General features: G+C 48.5%; 3 protein-coding genes across 3 annotated transcripts; all 3 read left to right on the forward strand.

Moving 5' to 3' along the window:
* Positions 1-3,184: 3,184 nt before the first annotated feature.
* DAXX (death-domain associated protein) lies at positions 3,185-7,353 on the forward strand. The gene is made up of 8 exons (XM_006882087.1): positions 3,185-3,237; positions 4,201-4,390; positions 4,548-5,379; positions 5,496-5,710; positions 5,876-6,080; positions 6,239-6,713; positions 6,852-7,074; positions 7,294-7,353. Exons 1-8 carry the CDS (start codon positions 3,185-3,187, stop codon positions 7,351-7,353), a joined length of 2,253 nt encoding a protein of 750 aa, XP_006882149.1.
* A 1,567-nt stretch (positions 7,354-8,920) lies between these two features.
* ZBTB22 (zinc finger and BTB domain containing 22) lies at positions 8,921-10,804 on the forward strand. Its single transcript, XM_006882088.1, has one exon. The coding sequence runs from the start codon at positions 8,921-8,923 to the stop codon at positions 10,802-10,804; it is 1,884 nt and encodes a 627-aa protein (XP_006882150.1).
* An 878-nt stretch (positions 10,805-11,682) lies between these two features.
* Positions 11,683-19,774, forward strand: TAPBP (TAP binding protein (tapasin)). The gene is given in 8 exon segments (XM_006882194.1): positions 11,683-11,719; positions 11,809-11,979; positions 12,202-12,462; positions 18,287-18,685; positions 19,009-19,350; positions 19,441-19,530; positions 19,649-19,692; positions 19,694-19,774. Coding segments are annotated over 8 exon segments (1,425 nt in total).
* The last annotated feature ends 1,317 nt before the right edge of the window (positions 19,775-21,091 follow it).

Raw genomic sequence — 21,091 nt, forward strand, 5'->3', positions numbered from 1 at the left:
TGTCAGGTTGGTAAGTCCTGTCTCGTTGGCAATCATGTCCAGAAATTGTGAATTCTGGACACTCTCGTTCTGATACTCTGGTGTCTGCCGGGTCTCATTCTGCAACTGTTCATAACGAGGACATGGGCCCAAGGGGAACTTCAGCAGCCTGTCCCCAGTGACCAGAACAGTGTGGACAGGAATCGGCTGCCAAGAGATGTTTGGGAGGAAGCGCTTCATTCCATCAGAAGGGAAGAGTCCAGCCAGGTTGGCCTCAGCACTCATTAGGGTGCGGTCAAAGTCTGTGCTTCCCACATAAACCTCTTGGCGGTGATAGGTGGTGTTCAGAAAGCCTTGATAGCGTTGTCGCAGAGCCTGGCCCAGCTCCCAGTGTTGAAGCATCCCCTGCTTGGTTAGCTGACCAAACCCTTGGGGCCACTTTTCTTCTTGATAGGGATCCTTGGGAAAGGTCTTCATTGGTGAACGATCTCCATGTCAATACAGCTGGAGCAGCAGCCCGGTCTCATTCTGCCGACACACGCTGGAAGTGCGCTCGCCGCCATCTTGCTAAAGGAGGCCTCTCATACACTTTTAAATAATGTTGTTGTGTACCATCAAGTCGGAACCAATCCATAGCTGACCCTCCAGCAGTTTTTCAGAGGCAGTTAATCACATGGGAGGAGACTGCCCATCTTTCTCCCAAGGAGCAGCTGGTGGATTAAAACCATGTGTACCATTCCTTATCACGAGGACTCTATAGAGTTCCTGAAATCATTCTTGTTAGGTGCTATTGAGTATGACTCATAGCAACCCCATGAAGAGCAAACATGAACCCTGCTCTATCCTGTGCCATTCTCATCATCTCTGACACATTAGAGCCCACTTCTGAAGCCACTGTGTCAATACATCTCATTGGGAGTTTTCCTCTCTGCTGACCCTCCATCCTTCCAAGCATGATATCCTTTTCCAAGGAATAACCTCACATAGCTACATATCCAAAGTATGAAAGCTTTGCCATCTTTACCTCCCAGGAGCACCCTGGCTGCACCTTTTCCAAGACGTATCTGTTTGTTCTTTTAGCAGTCCATAGGATATTCAATACTATTCTCTAGCACAACTCAAAGGCAACAGTTCTTCTTCTGTCATCCTTAGTCATTGTCCAGCTCTCTGACACGTAGTATGTGATTGAGAAGACCATGGCCTGAATCAGGCACACCTTATTTAGTCTTCAAACTGACATCATTGCTTTTCAGCATTTTGGAGAGGTCTCTTACGTAGATTTGGCCAATGCCATATGTCTCTGATTTTCTGACTGCAGGTACCACAAGTGTCAGTTGTTGATCCAAGCAAGATGAAATCATTGACAGCTTCAATCCTTTCTGTAGTTCTTAATCTTCTGCAGGACGTTTCAGCAAGCAAAATGGTGTCTGTCATCTGGTGGCTTACTCCATAGGTAGTTGCAGTGTGACCCAAAAGCAGCACATCTTTGATGGTTCAAATCTACCTTCTACCAGTCTCCTGCCATACGATTTACACCCTTAGAAATCCAATGAAGGTCCAGCTGAGTCAGTTCCAACCCTGCAGGGCAAGGAGTAAGAGACAGCTGGAGAGAAGCAAACACTTATGTAATAGAAAGAAAGGAAGGGTTGAGGTTCTCAGATGCCAAAAAACGTGGTCCTCCAGTGGTCCTAGAACATGAGAAGATGCTCACTTCTGAAATGCCCAGTGTTGCAGACCGAGGGTCCCAAAGAATAGAATAATTTTATAATAAAGAGACAAACAGCCAGGAATGAGATAGAGAGCGTAAAACAGGGGGTCAGCAGTTCTCAACTGAAGACCTCGAGCCATGCTTCTCTGAGTATTTATACAGAATCACAAGGAAGTACAAAACAAAGGATAATGGTGAAATCTTTTACAGATAAGGCCAAGTTCCTCTTTATGTTAATCTCAAGAGGGAGGGATTCATTTCATCCTAAGGAATGCCCCAGTGTCACAAGGTGACCTTCAGCTTGTATTAAGCCTCCCTCATTTCTCGATACAGCATTTGGTCTACTATTATTAAATTTGATATTCGGCTTCCCTCAGCCCAGGGGAAATTTTAGATATTGAGGTTTCCCCATAAACTCACCTCTGGACCTCAGCCTGCCTTGACAACTTCTAGGCTCCCTTAGGAACCCTCTCAAGGGGTGTAAACATGACACGGATCCAAATCAGTTTCTTCCCTCTTCCTTTTTCCTTAGCTGGACCAGAGGAACTGGAGACGAACTTGGTTTTTCCCCCGAATCTCTTTTTGGCCTGCATCGTCACAGTGGCCATTGTGCGAATTCTCCTCAAAGCCCTCAGGACTTCGTTGGTCTCTGACTCCTGAAAACACAGCCACCTGGTGAGCACCTCCTGCGCTTACGGGGAACCCTCTAGAGAAGAGAGCACCACCGAGATCCCACTTGATGGACTGGTTATGCAGTGGAGCTGGATAAACAAATCCACACTACCAATAATAATAACGCACTCGTGTAGCGCCTTGCGCTCATTCGTGTGCACGTGTTATTATTTCACGATGGGGAGATGGAAGTATCTGGCTGTAAAAGTTGGTTTTGGGCAATAAGAAGGGCACAGGGCCTTGGGAAGGAAAAGGGTGGGTGCAAACGTACACCTAGGAGTTAGGAAACCTAGGTAGGGAGGCTAGTCAGCAGTCCAGAGGAAGGAAAAGGTTTTTTGTCCCTCTTAGGAGAGTCATACTCTTCTGTGAAACCCTGAGCAGTCTTGGGAAGCCCAACTCCGTATCTAGCCCGTTTTCCCTCCTGTAATTGGAAAAGTGGCTCAGTTCTGCCCAACGCATGGTTGAGCCCAATGCAGGAAGTTTCTGATTGGCGAAGGCGCAGGAAGTTTCTGATTGGCCAAGGCGCAAGAAGCACCGGGAGAAAAGAGCTTCACTGGTTGCGCGCACCAGTCCGGGCGTAGACAGTGCCGTACGGCAAAATGGCGACCCCCGAGTACTTGGACTCCCTGAAGGCACCAACTTCGCCCCCCTGCAGATTACGGGGTACGCGGTGCTATAGTTGCTCGCGAGACAGCAACTTCCGGTCGCAGGACCAGGTTCCGTACAGAAACATGGCCGCGCCTAAGTGAACATAGGCGGAAACACTACTACTTCCGGTATCAAGTGGGAACTGCGGTGGGAGGGGGCAGGAAGGCGGAGAGAACCATGCGAGGTTCTGAGATCAGCCGCGAGGGTTGCCTCGAGAGACCGTTTGTGAGGTGGGAGCCGGACGGGGTGGGAAGACGGGGTGGGGGCTATCGAGGGAGAGGTAGTGTGGAAGTCTGGGAGTTAAGACTGACGGGCAGACTGTGGTTTCTCCTATTCCTGAAGGGGGACTAGCAGCCCGGGGACTGAACTGAGGGGCGGGGGTGGGGGAAGACTTGGCGGGAACCGCACATGGGGAAGGAGGCTGGACTCAGGATTGAGACAGAAGTGGAATGGGGAGAGTCGAGTCAGGGGTTCACGAGCGGTTACAGGTCACAAGAGAGTAAATGGGGAAAATTAGGGTGGGGTGAGAGAGAGGCAAAAACGAGGTGAAATGTCTCCTACCTAAAGCTCCAGTTTGAAGGGACGTACCCGAGGGTGGAATATGGGGATAGGTCAAGGAAAAGAAAGCCAGGAGGCTGTTGAGAAGGAACCTGTCCCCACAGAGAGTCTAGAAGTTGAGGTAGTCCTTCAGGCTGGTGTCGGGGGTGCCGTTTTAACATGTTTGAAGCTGAAAGGAAAAACACATTAATTGGTGTCAGTGGGGGTGTGACATCTGTTCAAGAGGGTGTCAAGGAAATCATTGCAGAGGGAAGCTGACCTGGGGTTGGAAGGAAAAATGAACAACGGGGGGGGGGAGGGGGAAGACAAGAGGGTAAAGGAAACAGGCCGGAAATCGACTTGAGGGGTGGGGCTGGAGTAGGGCTTGAGGTTTGGAGGTAGTTTGGGTTCTCCCTCCCAAGTGAGGGGCCTGCAAAGCATTCAGAACTAATGGTTGCTGATGAGAGGCAGAGCGGACAGAGTTTGGGCAGGGCTGGTTTTCCTGACACCCAGAGCGATTGGCAAAGGTGTGAGGTGAAGGGATGGGGCTAGGCCGGAGGGGCTCATTCTGAGGCCCCATCCCCTTCCAGCAGGATTTCTGAAATCCCCACTACTACCTCCTTCCGGGGGATTTGATCCCCCATGGCCACCGATAACATTATCGTGCTGGATGATGATGATGAAGATGAAGCAGCTGCTCAGCCAGGGCCCTCCCACCCACCCCCCAATCCGGCCTCACCCAGGGCAGAAACCCCTGGCTCCTCCGAGCCCAGTGGGGCCGGAGGAAGCAGTAGTTCGGGCGGCAAGAAATGCTACAAGTTGGAGAATGAGAAGCTGTTTGAACAGGTGAGCTTTAGGGGAGAAGATTTCTTGTACTCCAGGGAGGGGGATGGCTTACTGGCTCTCCTGTCCTTTCTTACCCACTAATCCCACCTTGCCTTCTTTCTCTCAACCCTCTCCCTTGTCTTTTTTTACCCCATTTGTCCTCCTTTGAACCTTCCAGTTCCTTGAACTGTGTAAGAAGAAGACAGCAGACCACCCTGAGGTGGTCCCATTCCTCTGTAACCGGCAACAACGAGCCCACTCCCCATTTTTGGCCTCAGCGGAGTTTTGCAACATCCTTTCTCGGGTCCTGTCACGGGCTGAGAAGCGACCTGCTAAGCTTTATGTCTACATCAACGAGCTCTTAACTGTCCTTAAAGCCCACTCAGCCAAGAAGAAACTGAACCTGACTCCTGCTGCTACCACTTCTAGTGAACCCTCTGGAAATAACCCTCCAACAGACCCTTCCTCAGATCCTCCAGATGCTGAGACAGCTGCTTCTGAGGCCCCAAGGACTCGTGGTTCCCGGAGGCAAATCCAGCGCTTGGAGCAGCTGCTAGCCCTCTATGTGGCAGAGATACGGAGACTGCAGGAGAAGGAGTTGGATCTCTCAGAACTGGATGATCCTGACTCCACATACTTGCAAGAGGCACGGTTGAAGCGTAAGCTAATCCGCCTTTTTGGGCGCCTCTGTGAGTTAAAAGACTGCTCTTCGCTGACAGGCCGTGTCATAGAGCAGCGCATCCCCTACCGTGGAACCCGCTACCCAGAGGTTAACAGGCGCATCGAACGGCTTATCAACAAGCCAGGGCCTGACACCTTCCCTGACTATGGAGATGTGCTTCGGGCTGTGGAAAAGGCAGCTGCTCGCCATAGCCTTGGCCTTCCCCGGCAGCAGCTTCAGCTCATGGCTCAGGATGCCTTCCGAGATGTGGGCATCAGACTGCAAGAGCGACGCCACCTTGATCTCATCTACAACTTTGGCTGCCACCTCACAGATGATTATAGGCCAGGTAGGGCATTTGGAGAATGGTTGTTAGCATCCCATCAGGTGGGTAATAGAGGGGCATCTCTTGAGTGCCTTCTAAGATTTGTGCTGAATAGTTTGACTTTATATCTTTCCACACAGGTGTTGACCCTGCACTGTCAGATCCCACCCTGGCCCGGCGTCTGCGAGAAAATCGTAGCTTGGCCATGAGCCGGCTAGATGAGGTCATCTCCAAATATGCAATGATGCAGGATAAAAGTGAGGAAGGCGAGAGGCAGAAGAAAAGAGCCCGGCTATCCCAAGGCACCTCTTCCCCCTCTGCAAGTGCCCCCAAGGCCTGTTCAGATTCTGGTGAGGTATGGGAGGGATATCCTCTTCAGTAGCCATGGGGGAACCCCCTCATTCCCTGTCCTGGGTCACCAGGGGGCCCAGCGTGACTGATGGTGGAGAATATAGAAGGAATGCAAGGACTGGACTCTCTTGGGCAAGATATTCATAAGAGAAACTTCTTTGTATTTCAGGGCCCTAGTGGATTGGCATCCCAGGAGGGACCTGCCACCTCTAAGGCTGAGACAGATGATGAAGAAGATGAGGAAAGTGATGATGATGATGATGATGAGGAGGAGGAGGAGGAGGAGGAAGAGGAGGAGGATACAGATTCTGAAGAGGAGGATCTGGAACAAATACAGGAATGTCAGGGGGGGAATGAAGAAGAGGAGGAAATAGGTATGTTAGGGAAATGGCCTCCTTATGTGTTGGTTTTGTTTGTTGAGCAAAGCCACCAGTCTGAGACTTTCCCTTCTCTCTCCTTGTAGTGTTCTTTCACTTTAAGTTCCCCCCGTGTTCTCAGGCCATCCTTGCTCTTGTTTTTTCTTCTCTCCCAGGCAATGATGGAGGCAAGAGCCCCATGTCCCCACCACATATTTCCTCTGAACAGAAAAACCTGGAGCCTGCCAAAGGAACAAGCATATCTTCAGAGGAAAAGCAAACCAAAAGACTCAAAGTATCCACACCTTCACTGTCAGAGGAGCCGCTGGCCCTTTCCAGCACAGATGCTGAAAGCAATGGAGAACAGCCTGAGGAATTGCCCCTGGAAGAAGAAAGTCCTATGTCTCAGCTCTTTGAGCTAGAAATTGAAGCATTGCCTGTGGAGACCACTCCTTCTCCTGAGGAGAAGGACATTTCCTCTTCCAGGAAGCAAACAGAGGACTCCCTCACCACTGTCCTGGAGAATGGAGCAGCCGTGGTCACCTCCACTTCCTTCAATGGAAGTGTGTCTCCTCACACTTGGAGAGAGTCCAGCCCTCCCAATAAGAAATCTCGGAAGGAGAAGGATACAAGATCAGGGCCATTGGATAGGTAACGACATGGAAGAGGGAAGCCAAGGTGGGATTTGTTGGGAGCTTTTGGAGGAGCATTGAGAAACTGAGTCCACTGGGAGTGAAGTCTTGACACTTCCCCACTTTACCCCTCCCACATATTTATGCTTCTCTCTAGCTGTGTGGAAAGGCAAAGTATAGTACCTGAGAAAAATGGAAAGCGGATATGTACCTTCCGCAGCTCACCTTCACCCTTGGCATCTGTGGCCCCAGTTGCTGATTCTTCGACAAGAGTGGACTCTCCCAGCCATGGCCTAGTGACCAGCTCCCTCTGCAGCCCTTCTCTACTCAGGCCACCCCACTCCCCCCAGTCGCAAGTCCCCGGACCTGGTACTTGCAAGGTAAGAGAAGGAGATTTTGCTTCTGATAGTTCTTTTTTTTTTTTTTCATTCATTGTGTTTTCACTTTAAGCTTCTCGAAATAGTGTGTCCTCTCCATAATCTTTGTTTTTTCTCTCAATTTTTTTGTCTCTAATGCCTTTTCTCTGCTTCTCTTCCTCCCTGTACTCCATCCAGATCTCTCTGACACTTGCACCTTTGTTGTCCCTTACTCCCCTGCAGATGAGTGTGGCCACACAGTGCGATCCAGAGGAGATCATCGTGCTCTCAGACTCTGATTAATTTGTTCCCCCAACATTCACCCTCTCTACCTCCGAAGTGCTTGGAGGATAGTGGAGAACAGATAACTGGAGGGGATGGACAGAGCTTAACCTCTTTTGGTATTTTCTTTCAAATACACGAAAAGCTTACGTTTTACAGACATTAATAAACAATAAAATTCTTTGTTAGTGTATCCCTGTCTTTTCCTTGTGGTTTGCCCTCACAGATTGGCACAAGTTGTGCCCTTGCGCAGGCTTTGGGCGGTCCTAGAACTGTCCTCCCAGCCTGGCATTCACACTCCTATCTTCAGGTTCCTCGGTATTTGGGCCTCCCCGCAAGCCCTTGGCCAGGCACTAAAGTGCTTTCACCTCCCTAACACGCTTTACTTTTTTCTAGCGGCCAGAGCAAAAAGGCCAATCAGGGGCTGGCTGAAGGTTTTTTGGCCAATCCGGGCCCAGAGGAAGGGGGCGGAACTTAAAGGGGAACTGTCAGAAGCTGGGAGGCGAGGGAAGCTGAGATTTGATCCTGCAAAACTGCCAATGGTCACTGCCTAGGGGCGGGGCCCGGACAGCGAAAGCCAAGACCGATCACTAATAAGAAGAGGCTGGCCTACAGAATTAAAGGGGAATGAGTGCTTCGGTCGAACTAAGTCCTGAGCTCTCTGCCGCGGAAGGGACCTGGTACCTTTAAGATGGAATGAGGCTATGCTTCTTTAAAGGAGAATTAACGGAGTCGGCCGAGTATTGCCCAGCGGCACGGGCGGGGTGTTTGGCCGTACCTTTAAAGTCTCAGGGGCGGGAGGTAGAGCGGAGGCGAAGGGCGGAGGGAGTCGGCGCAAGATGGCGGCGGGAGGGGCCCAAGCTGCGGCTCTGGCCGCCGAGTGAGGGGCGGGGGGGGCCCGGGGGCGCGCGGCCCGGTAAGCGGGGGCGCGCGGGGTTCGGGGGCGCCTTCCGGGTGGGAGACGAGGCGTCTGTAGCGCTCGGGGCGGAGCAGAAGTGGGCGGGGTCCGGTGTGGGCGGGGGTAGACATGGGGCGGGGCTATGGAGAAACTGGGGGCAAAGGGGCGTGGCCTATGAGGGAGCCAGAGCATGGCCTAAAGGGGGATGAAGAAAAGGAATAGCTTTTTTAGTGCTAGAGCAAAATTTCTGTGCTTCCCCCCCCAGATAAGGATGCAAAATACAAAAAAAGGTGTCTTTTGGACAGTCAAGGTCTCAGACAAATGGAAAATAGGTGTAATTCTGAGATGGGGCACCTCACTACCTAAGAACACTTTGTTTTCTAACTCCCAATGAAAAGAGCACTGGATTGGGAGTCAGGTGGCACTGCCACTTACTGGCTGTGTAACCTTGGTTAATTTCTTAAATCTTTCTCAGCCTCAGTGTCCTTATCTGTTAAATGGGGTTGAGAGGAAAACTTCAGTGTTGTGGGGAGTCACTTGGGTAATGATTCGTGCAAACATGTAAAAATGGTGTATGTTTACCAGATGTTATTGTTATTTTTCTCTCTTTCTCCCTAGATACCCCCCCGGCCTCTCTCTTCTTTCCTTTGTACCTGTGGCTGGGGGGGGGGTACCCCTTCCCTCCAGACCATGGAGCCATCTTTGTCTCCCAGTGGGGCAGCACTCCCCCTTGCCCTGCCGCTGGCCCAGCCCCCACTGCCAGCTGCTGCAGTGGTACATGTGTCCTTCCCTGAGGTTACCAGTGCTCTCCTGGAGTCTCTCAATCAGCAGCGGCTACAAGGCCAGCTCTGCGACGTGTCCATCCGAGTGCAGGGCCGAGAGTTCCGGGCTCATCGTGCTGTCCTGGCTGCTTCTTCCCCTTATTTCCATGACCAAGTCCTACTCAAGGGTATGACCTCCATCTCACTGCCTAGTGTCATGGATCCAGGCGCCTTTGAGACTGTCCTAGCCTCTGCCTACACTGGTCGCCTCAGTATGGCTGCTGCTGACATTGTCAACTTCCTCACCGTGGGGTCTGTGCTACAAATGTGGCACATTGTGGATAAATGCACTGAGCTCCTCCGTGAAGGCCGGACCTCTGCTACCACCACCATCACCACATCAGCAGCCACCTCAGCCACTGTCCCCAGTGCTGGCAGCTTGACAGGCAGTGGTGGCACTGCTCCCCTGGGCTCTGTGCGCTCCCATCCTTCCAGTCAAGCCAGTGAGAACCAGTCTCCTAGCAGCAGCAACTACTTCAGCCCCCGGGAATCCACTGATTTCTCATCTTCCTCCCAAGAAGCATTTGCAGCTTCGGCAGTGGGCAGTGGGGAGCGTCGAGGAGGAGGCCCCATATTCTCTGCCCCTGTGGTTGGCAGTGGTGGGGCTACTTCTGGAAAGTTGCTACTGGAAGCCGATGAACTGTGTGATGATGGTGGGGATGGCAGGGGGACAGGAGCTCCCGGGACTGGACTCCGTCGACCCACGTATGCACCCCCCAGCATCATGCCACAGAAACACTGGGTATATGTGAAGCAAGGTGGAAACTGTCCAGCACCTGTACCACTGGTTCCTCAAGATCCAGATCTGGAGGAGGAGGAGGAAGAAGATCTGGTGTTGACCTGTGAGGATGATGAAGATGAAGAGCTGGGGGTTAACTCAGGGATCCCAGCAGGAAGAGGACCTGAGGCTACTCTCAGCATAAGTGATGTCCGGACCCTGAGTGAGCCTCCAGACAAAGGGGAGGAGCAGGTTAACTTCTGTGAGTCCTCCAATGACTTTGGCCCATATGAGAGTGGGTCATCTGGGGCAGCGCTAGATGATTCAGGAGGGCCTACCCCCTCCTCTTACACGCCCTCTCACCCTCCACGGTCACTGCTTCCTCTGGACATGCAAGGCAACCAAATTCTGGTCTTCCCATCCTCCTCCTCCTCTTCCCAGGCTCCAGGCCAGCCACCAGGGAACCAGGCAGAGCATGGGGCAGTGACCCTGGGGAGCACATCCGCAGGAAGCCTGAGCACACCAACAGCCACTAGTGGGGCATCTGGGGGAACAGGTGGTGGGGATGGCAATAAGATCTTCCTGTGTCACTGTGGGAAGGCTTTCTCACACAAGAGTATGCGGGATCGACACGTGAACATGCACCTCAACTTGCGGCCCTTTGACTGTCCCGTGTGTAACAAGAAGTTTAAAATGAAGCACCATCTGACTGAGCACATGAAGACACACACAGGCCTCAAGCCTTATGAATGCAGCGTCTGCGCAAAGAAGTTCATGTGGCGGGATAGCTTCATGCGTCACAGGGGACACTGCGAGCGATGGCACCGCCTGGGAGGGGGCGGGCCAGGAGGCGGGGCCGGGCCTGGGCCTCCCCCTGGGCCTCCAGCACAGCCCAAGCGAGAGTCCCACAAGGTGGGCGGGGGTAGTGGTGAAGAAACGAGTGGGGCCACTTCCCCACCCAGCCCAACAGTCTGGTCCTCAACCAGTGTTCACAAGGTGGAAATGGGTTTCAATGGGGGCGGGGGGACAAACTGAGGAGACAAGAGTTGTTAGGGTTAGCTTTTTGGGAAAGGGAATAGGGAATACAAGCTAAGAGCTCTGTGGCTCCGGGGTAATCCCCCACATTTTACCATCTTTATCTCTAAGGACTTGTATATATTTGGGAGGGATAACTAAGTTGCACCATTGCCAACCCATTTACGCTCTTTAGCGACAGAAGTTATCCCCAAACTAACCCTTTCTCCTTAGATGGGTACACTGATGCCCAAGCTCCACAGAGAGTAGGGCACAAGGGTCATGGAGCAGAATTGTGCACCCTGGAATCACAGGGTCAGGTGGTTGTAGTCTGTGCCTGAAATCTGTGTTTGTGGTGTTGTGGGGACCAGCCCTTGTGAGCCCACTCTTGTCCTAGAACCTGTCTCCCCCACAGGATGCACCCCTGATTTCTATCCTACCATCATTCTTCTCTTACTCCTGTAGGGTTCCCCAACATGGCCCTCAGGAGGGGAGGAGGTGGAGATGAGGAATAATCGTAGGAGTACAAGGTTTTTATTTTAAATCTTATTTTTTTTAATGGTGATTAAAATATTTATTGATCATTTCACCTGGCTTCCTGAGCACCCCTCTATGTCTTTGCTGGGGACTTGGTACAGATGGGGGGGAAGTGGAGTAGGGGATAGGGTGAGGAGAGCCTGGGGTTGGGGTGGTTTCCAAGTGGACAGGCTGGCGTGCTGGGACACGAACTGGAGAGGACATTTCTGGTTCCCAGCTTGTTCAGTGAGGCTGCAGTAGTCTTCCACACCCCGCCCCCCTCACCTAACCGGAGTTGGGATTCCCCTGCCCTCCTTCGGGCCTATGAAGAAAATGAAAGTGAAAGGCGGAAGAAACAGCTTCAAGGCTGAGGTCTCAGCGCCATGAAGCTCCTGTCCCTACTCCTCACCGTGGCTTTGGGTGAGCAGACCCCATTACTGTTATCCCAGGGATGAAGGGAGGGGAGAGGGGGTCGCCCGACATCCCTTCACTTACACTTTCTCCCCCAGGCGTGGTGACTGCCGTTTCGGCAGGCCCCGCAGTGCTCGAGTGCTGGTTTGTAGAGGATTTGGGTCGTGGGAGCCTGGTCAAAAAGCCCGCTGCACTGCTGCTGCGCGAGGGCCCAGGAGGACCACCTTCCCGGCCAGACCTCGACCCTAAGCTCTACCTCAATGTGCACGGTGAGTTCTGGGACTGGCTTCCAGGGCGGCCTCCTCTACCCGTGCTCCGTACAGGTTGCTGAGTGGCCTTGATCCTTAGTTCGCTTCTCGGTAAAATGAGACTGGATTACCTCAGCCTCTATCAGAGTAGTGCCGGGCACCCAGGCGTTGTTCATCCCGCCCCTTCCCTCCAGCTCTGGCTGTTATTATATTACAAGTGTGACCCCTTCTCCGCCTTCACAGACCCCACGGGAGCACTCCAGGCTGCCTTCAGGCGGTACCCCCGAGGAGCACCCATGCCACATTGCGAGATGAGCCGCTATGTCCCGCTCCGTGCCTCCGCGAATTGGGCCAGGGGCCTAACTCCGGACCACAGCTGTCCACGGGCCCTGGATGGGAACTGGTACATGGTCAGCATGTCTAGCCCGGTCCTCAGCCTCTCTGTCCTCCTGCAGGCACAGCCAGAGTCACAGCAGGAGCCTGTGCTTATCACCATGGCAACAGGTACCTGTTGGGGAAGGTGGTGATGGGGGTGGATTCCAGAATCCACATTTACTGGTACCTCATTGTATGGATTTGGGAGTCATTTTCCCACTCGTTTGTTTTTTGTACTACATTAGGGGAAGCATAGGGTTAGAATGAAAACAGTCTACTCCGCCCGTTCTAATCCACACCCAGTTTAAAAAACAAACTGTCCAGACTTAAATTTGGAGGCGGAGCATTCAGGAGTGTGTGGGCGGGGCTCTGGGAGAAGCTGCAGCCAAACTCTTTAGAAACTTTTTAATTGTATTTTTTTGTGTGTGTGTACCGTCAAATCAGATCTGACTGGTACAGGAGGAGATTGTCCGTGCGCCTCTGGGATTGTAGTTGCAGTTCCTTGCCACTAGGCTACCAGAGCTCCCCTATTGTATTATTTTTACGTGTACCGTCAAATCAGATCTGACTGGTACAGGAGGAGATTGCCCCTCCTTCTCCGGCAGAGCATCTGGTGGATTTGAACCACGTTCCTCTGGGATTGTAGTGCAGCGTCTTGCCACTAGGCCACCAGAACTCCCTAGAAACTCTTAAGGTAGGATAGGAAGGGGCTCCGAAGCAGGAAATTTCCCCCCAGTCCTTTAAGATCTTCATCTTGCTAGGCATTCCCACCCTTGTCCTTCTGTTTTGAAAACCATCCTTCTGCCGCATCCATGCCCACAGTGGGCGCCTTTGGCAGTCAACAAAGCAAAGACTTTTAAACACATTTACCTTTCCTCTCCTACTCCCTTCTCCGACGTGCTTAGAGTATGCACCAAGTGATGTTTTCCAGATGGTTCTCAAAGCAAGAACTGTTTTGTGCAACAAAAGTAATTTGAGGCCCACAGGTTAGAAAGTTTGCTAGGCTGGGACAAGAAGAGATGGGCGGATAGTATTAGTATGGCCATCTGATCCTGATAGACAAGTAACCAGGAGCCCGCTCTATTCCTGGCAAATGGTAGTATAGGTGTTTTGTTTTTAAGGGTAAAATAGTAAAGATAGATTTATTAGAAAATTGTATCTCTAAAGGGTCAGACTTACCTCCTTGAAAAGAATTATGGAGATCTTTTTGGCTCCCCTAAGTCGTGTTAATTTTTTTTTTTAACCTCTCTTCCCCAGTACTCTTTATTAGTATCCTGAGAGAGAACTGCCTGTAGACTTAGAGAAAAGAACTCACCTCTGCCTGTAATTCCACTCTAGGCCCCATCCTGAACAGGAGCAGAGCATAGCTAAGTCTTGTGGAGCTAACAGTTTTCACTAGTGGGAGGAAGTATTTTTTATGTAAAGTCCTAGTGCTGGGGCTTTACTGAAGTGGCCCGAGAATGTACCTTTCTTTGTTTATTCAAGTGTAAAATGTGGTTACTACTTTCCATCAGATTTTCTGTTATTGTGACTACCTGTGGAGGTACTGTGCTAATTTATTCATCGACTCAAGAAATATTTATTAGCACCAAAAATAAGTTAGGTCCCAGTAGTTCTCAGTCCTGCTTTCAAACTAGAATCCTTTGGGAATTAAAAAAAAAAAAATCTTTAGTAAAGTAGAAGGAACTCTGGTGGTAGAACACAGCATGTTGCTAACCAAAAAACTTTAGTAGAAGGGTAGTGAAAAAAAGAGGAAGACCAGTGATGGGTAAGGATGGTGGAGGACTGGGGAGTGTTTTGTTCTGTTGTACATAGAGTCCCTATGGCTGAGGCCCCTTCCAACAATAGGAAACTTTAAAAATATTCCACAACGTAAATCTAGTTAAACCAGAATCTCTGATCAAATCAGGATGCAGAACAGAAGAAACCTAGTCATTTATCTTGTAGAATTTCCCACATATTATATTTGACCTCTTGTTACCTTGGTCTCCTTTCCTCTATATTTCTTATAAACAGGTAGCTGAGCTTTGAGACTTAGATTTGGTTTAAAAAAATTTGTTTCCAGCAATACTTTATAATTAGTGTTACCACTGGCTTTTTTAGCAGATATAAAAGCAAAACATCTATGCTTACAAAAATGAAAGTGAAACTTTTATTTACTCTTCTGGCCCTACAGTATTACATTTGTATCTTCAAAGGATATAGCTGTAGGAGGAAGGTCTATTACTGTATCATAAGGGCTGAACTGTGAAATACTTTAAAATTTTATTAACACTGTAGATTTTTTTTAAAAATAATCCTAAATAGTATCTAGATTTTTTATAAACTAAGTAATAATTACATACTTTAGTGAACAAAATCAACCCATGAGGTTGAAGAAAAACTTAACCTTGTAGATTTAAGATTTAAAATTTAAGGGTCTAAGATTTAAAATAAAAGAAATAATCACAAAATAAAAAAGACTTAAAAACCCCAAAATAACTCAAACCAAACCAAAGACTACATTTACTTGAAGGACTCAGACACTTTTAGACAAAAGTAGATGTAAAACTAGTCTTGAAAGACAGAGAGTGTGGATGCTTGGAAGAAAATGGTAAAAGGCGTTATAAAATGAAAGAGCCTGGGGGGGGGGGAAGGGTTTGTGCCGGGAGAAGGGTGCAACAATGAATGAATGGAATCCCAAAATCTCTGTAGATGTTCATTGAAATGAAAAATAAACAACCTAAATTTAAAAAAAAAAAAAAAAATGAAAGAGCCTCATGACCAGCGCAGAGAGAGGCCCAGTTTTAGAGTTTCTAATAGGACCAAGAAAAAAAGATTCTGTGTAGCTGGTTCTTAGAGTGCCAGAAGACTTGGGAAAGATGAGCAGAAGCTGAATTATTAAGTACCGTAGCTTGAAAACATGTCTTTATCATATTATTATGGTGAACTATAAGATTCTGTGTGTCATTTTTCTTTTTTTAAAAAAGCCTGTTATCTTATTTTCTAAAAGGTAAGCAAGGATCAGTTAATTGGACTAATAATGAAAAATAAAGATTTATTTACCAAGATACTGGTAAGGCCATAATGATGGTGGTAGTGATTGAATATCCTCTATATGTCAAACTCTGTTCTCAACAGTTTACATACATCATCTCACTTAACCCTCTCAAACAGGGAATTACAAAACCCACTTGCCCTTTTGTCAGCTTCTACTCATGTACACGTCATGACACGTCTCCTCCATATGTATCAAAGTAGACCTACCTGTATTCCACTGAATTTTCAATGTCTGACTTTTCACAAGTAGACACATAACCAAACTTTATTTCAAAGGCACCCTGATGGACTCAAACTTCGAACCTTTCTGTTGTTAGCAGCTGAGCATGTTAACTATTTGCATTACCCAAGGATTCTACCATAAAAAGGAAGTACTACTATTATTCCCATTTTAAGGTTCTCTGGTGGTGAGGTGGTTACACTCTTGGCTGCTAATGAAAGGTCAGCAGTTTAAACAGACCAGTTGCTCAGTGGAAGAAAGATATGGCAATTTGCTATTATAAAAATTTTACAGCTCATGGCTTAGATCAGAACTCACCCCATGGCTCAATTTCCAACCAAACAATATTAAAAATTCAAACTCATTCTTGTCAATTAGGAACAGACTCATAGCTGACCCATCATTAAGTTTGCAAAGCTGTAAATTACACGAGAGGATTTTGCCCACTTTCTTCCTTGGAACTGCTGGTAGATTCAAACTGCTGCAGAGGAGTGGCCTTTGGGTTAGCAGTCGACTCACTATGGACACATTACCAAAGCTACAATGCACTAGCCGAGAGGAAGGTGACCAATACCAGCCAGGGAGGTCAGTATACCTTAGAACAGTCAAGCTTAGGAGTTCAGTAGAGCAGCCAGCTTTTGCTCAGAGAAAAGCTCAGAAGACTGGGAAGGAAGTAAAGAGTGATTTTTACTGTTGGAATTGCAGTCAATGTCATGAAACAAAATGTGTGCAAATCATTAAGTAGAAAACTAATATGCTTTGTAAACTTTCACTCAAATCATAAACTATAAAAAAAAAATGTTTTCAGTTTAGGAACCCTACAGGGCATTTCTACTCTGTCCTGTATATAAGGTTGCTAAGTCAAAATTGACTCAAATGGTAATGGGTTTGTTTTTTCTGGTATAATCCCCCTTTTAGAGATGATGAAAACTGAGGTATAAACCAGTTAAGTGACTTGCCCAAGGTCACAAAGTTTGTAAGGAGCACGGCCAGGAGCTGAACCTAGACAGTCTAGCTCAGCCTATGCCTTTAGCTGCTACTTTCCAGAGAATAGATTTTTAAACAGACTGGGTCAAGCTCTGGTGGCACAGTCTATAGGGAGTTGTGCTGCTAAGCCAAAGAGGGTACCCCTCTGGTATGTCAAATCCACCAGCAACTCTGTGGGAGAAAAATGGGCACTCTCCTCCTCTTTGAAAGCATTCTGGAACCTATGTGTCAGTTCAAACTTGACAGCAAGGAGTGAGTTTGAGTAACTGCCCTCAGTGTAGAGGACATATTGAGAAGGAGAGAAACGGATAATAGTAAAACCAGAGATGAAGCTACTGTGATTGTCCAAATATACGTTCATAAGAATCTGAAACATAGCACACTTAGCAGGGGTTTGTTGACTATTAACAGTTTAAGGGCAGGGACTTGTCCACACTATCCTCTAACACCACATCTTGAACATTCTAGGCACTCAGTAAACAACTGTTGCATTAATGAATTAGAGGAAAGAATTTAAGTGATCACAAATTATTGCCTTGCACCTGGGTGACTGTTCCACAGGGCAAGGCAAGGCAGCAGTCTTGAAGCAAGGTAGGAAAATGTTGCAGGTTTTGTTGAGCTGGGGGCATGCTTAGTTTTGGCAGTTAGGTATAATCATAGAAAGACCTTTGCAGACTTACTCAGTAGCAGGCACTGTTTAAAGGTCTTATACTCTTCTTATCTAGGAGTCCTTGTTATGCAAAATCAGAACTGAATAGATTTGGATTAAAAAAAGAAAAAACCCACTTGCACTGAGAATCATCCCACTCATGTTGTTGTTTAGTGCCACTGAGTATGGCTCATAGTGACCTTTTAAACAACAGATCTGAACCCTGTAATATCCTGTGCCATCCTCATGGTGACCCTATAATACAGAGAACTCCCCCAGAGGGTTTCTGAATCAGAGGAATTTCTGTAAATCTTAATGGTAGTAGATTGTCTAATCTTTCTCATAATGAGCAGCTGGTGGGTTCACTTAGCCTACAGCACCACCAGGGCTCCTAGATTTAGATGGCAAGAGGTATGAAATGATTCAATTGTCAACCAAACCTGATGACAGCATCAAGTAGATACTATTATTATCATGATCATTCCTAGTTTAGAGATGAGAAAGCTGAGTCATGGAAAGGTGAAGTAACTTGACCAAGTAAATGAACTTGACACTTAACCACTGCCCTGCACTGCCTCAATAAAGCACAGAGATCTTATATTCTCATCTAGGCTAGAGCTGGAACCTTCCAGAGCTGTTAAATATAGCATCGAGTATAGCACCAATGGACTGATGATCATAGATCGCTACCATCTTCACCAGCAACTGAGTAAAGCTTAGAGCTTCCATATGACATCTAGAGATTGAATTGGTCAGAAGGACCCACAAATCCCACTGACCCCAGGGCTCAAGTGGGCTGTGTTCCAAACTTAAAAGGCCATACCTACTAAGTGCCCCTATTCACTTCTAGACCTCTTTGTTCACTCAGCAAAATGGCACTGGTCCAGCAAAAAGAGGACTTTCTAGGGATGGTTTGAAAATGAAGAGCATGAGAGTCAGAAAAGATGCTTTCTGAAGGGTGGGTAAATTGGAGCTGAGTCCTTCCTGTAACTCCATCTCCCTGTATTTTTTGTTTCCCTTCTACATGCCCTGCCCACTCTGGCTTCAATCATTCCCAGTGGTGCTGACTGTCCTCACCCAGACCCCTGCTCCTCGAATTCGACTGGGCCATGATGCTCTGCTGGACTTGAGCTTTGCCTACATGCCCCCTAACCCTGAGACTGCTAAATCTCTGGCCCTGGGTCCCCCTCCCTTTGGGCTGGAGTGGCGACGCCAGCACCAGGGTAAGGGACACCTGATACTGGCTGCAACCCCTGGGCTGACAGGACAAATGCCAGAAGCCAAAGAGGGAGCAGTGACATTTGCTGCATGGGATGATGATGAGCAGTGGGGCCCATGGACTGGGAATGGGACCCTCCAGCTACCTGCAGTGCAACCCTTCCAAGAGGGCACCTATCTGGCCACCATCCACCTGCCATACCTGCAAGGACAGGTCACTCTGGAGCTCTCTCTGTACAGTGAGTAGGGTGCAGGGGTTTTCTGGGATTGGAGGTTGCCATGAGAGGGGGAGGACGACAGCACAAGGTGCCTGGGTGAGGGGAGATAGATGGCAGTACATGGGGGTCATGAGGCAGTGGAAGTGAAGAATCGTTGTGAATCTGAGGGCTTTCACATGGTACTTCATGTGAAGCTCACCAATGGGGATACAGTAGGTTCCCCATCCTAGGAGAAGAAACTCAAACTCCTTCAGTTCTGCAGAGTCCAGAAGGTAAGCTGAGAGCTTCTATGGAAGGCGAGTGTAGACTGATTCCCCTCTGCCCATTTCTTTCTCTTTCCTCAGAGCCTCCTAAAGTGTCCCTGACACCAGCACCCCTAGTATGGGCTGCCCCAGGGGAAGCACCCCCAGAACTGCTCTGTCTTGTGTCCCATTTCTACCCCTCGGATAGCCTGGAGGTGGAATGGGAGCTTCGAGGTGGCCTGGAAGGTGGTTTTCGGAAGGCTGAAGGGCAAAGGTGGCTCTCCAGCCTGCGCCACCATTCTGATGGCTCTGTCAGTCTCTCTGGGCACCTACGGCCTCCTCCTGTCTCTGCTGAGCAGCATGGGATGCGTTATGTCTGTCGCATTCGCCACCCTAGCCTGCCTCCCTCAGGGCGCAGCGCCCAGGTGACCCTGGAAGTGGCAGGTAAGATCCAGAAGTGTGGCAGAGTGGCTGTGGCTGTGGCTGTTGCTGAAGGCTGCAGGGTGCTCACTCTTCCCCTCTCTTGCCTGCCAGGCCTCTCTGGGCCCTCCCTAGAGGACAGCGTGGGGCTCTTCCTCTCAGCCTTTCTCCTCCTTGGCCTCATCAAGACTGTGAGCTGGGTTGGTGAGTGTGAACTCCATCTACCATGCCCTCTACTCAAATATTCCTGCCTACTCTGAGAAGCCTAACATTCATCCCTGTATCCCCTCCACCATCCCATCTCATTTTAATCTCTTTACAGCTGCCTACCTGTCCACCACTTCAAAGGATTCAAAAGAAAAGGTAACAATGTCCCACCTCCTTTTATCTTTCCCTTCTTTTATTATGCCTTATCCTCCTCACCCATGGAGGACGCCTGCTAGTATGATGGGCAACAGTAGCTGAGCTTAGAATTTACTCACTTAGATCCTTAAAACTGTAGGCTCTCTTGAACAAGCTACTTAACCTACACCTCCGCTTCTCTGACAGTTGTAACACCAGAGTAACAAAAGTTGTTTAAGTAGTGTCAGCTAATAGAAATACAATGCAAGCCACAGAGGGGACCTGTCTATAGCCGTAGCAAGTTGTGCTGTTAACCCAAAGGCTGTGTGAATCCACAAGCAGCTCCCAAGAGAAAAAAAGAGAGTCTTCTCCTGTTACCATTTACAGTCTCAAAAACTAACAGAGAGGGTCACTATGAGTCAGAAAGAACCAACACAGCAGAAAGCTACTTGTGGTAGGCGGGGAAAACAGTAACTAAAATAATGTAACTAAAAAGTCACTAAAACAACAGCCACTAAAAATCAAGAAAAGGCAGTTTATTCTGGCATGTTGTAGAAAAGGAAAAAGAGAGGTAAAGAAGTGAGAGAATCAGGTAGCTGACAGGCCAGCTAAACCCAGATTCCGTAAAAGTTACATTTTACAGAAAGGTTTCTATAAAGTTACAGTATGAAGTTCCAATTACATCAAGGTGATAAAGAAAAAAAGAGAGTGTCCACACATTTGGCTTTCTGGCTTCTTCAATAAGAGACCTTTTGATATGAGTAGCAGTCTCTGACTTGATCTTATCAGAGACCAGGATATTCATATAACAAAGAAAGGGGACATCCACAATATTTTTTACAAAAGGGGATAGAGAACCAGATAAAGCCAGATCCCAGTCCAGGCTGATAGGACATAGAAGGGTATAAGCAGCAACCCATAAACTTTGTGTTTTAGGGGCTACTTTGCTTTTAAGATGTTGATGCTATATATGCATAATAAAGGAGCTCTGCCTGCAAGGTTGGTAAACCCAGAAAGGAGGTTTTTGTGAACTGTCTACTGGCCATATAATTTCAGAATCAGCTCACTATTCAACAGCTATTGTTGTCAGGCAGCATGCATAGTTGTTTTACACTAAAACATAGTTAAGCATTAAGCTGCTGACAGGGAAGTGCTTGGAACCCACCCAGTGGCTTTGTGGGTTAAGACCTAGCAATCTGGGGGAGCTCTGGTGGCCTAGTGGCAAGGAGCTGCAACTACAATCCCAGAGGCGCACGGTTCGAATCCACCAGATGCTTTGCCGGGGAAGGAGGGACAATCTCCTCCTGTACCTGTCAGATCTGATTTGACGGTACACTCACACAAAAATAATAAAATTAAAAAAAAAAAAGACCTAGCAATCTGCTTCTGTAAAGTTTACAACCTAGAAAACAGCCCTGGAGCA

The sequence above is a fragment of the Elephantulus edwardii genome, unplaced genomic scaffold, assembly GCF_000299155.1.
Source record: "Elephantulus edwardii isolate Elephantulus edwardi_28Jun2011 unplaced genomic scaffold, EleEdw1.0 scaffold00017, whole genome shotgun sequence".
Taxonomy (NCBI): Eukaryota; Metazoa; Chordata; class Mammalia; order Macroscelidea; family Macroscelididae; genus Elephantulus; species Elephantulus edwardii.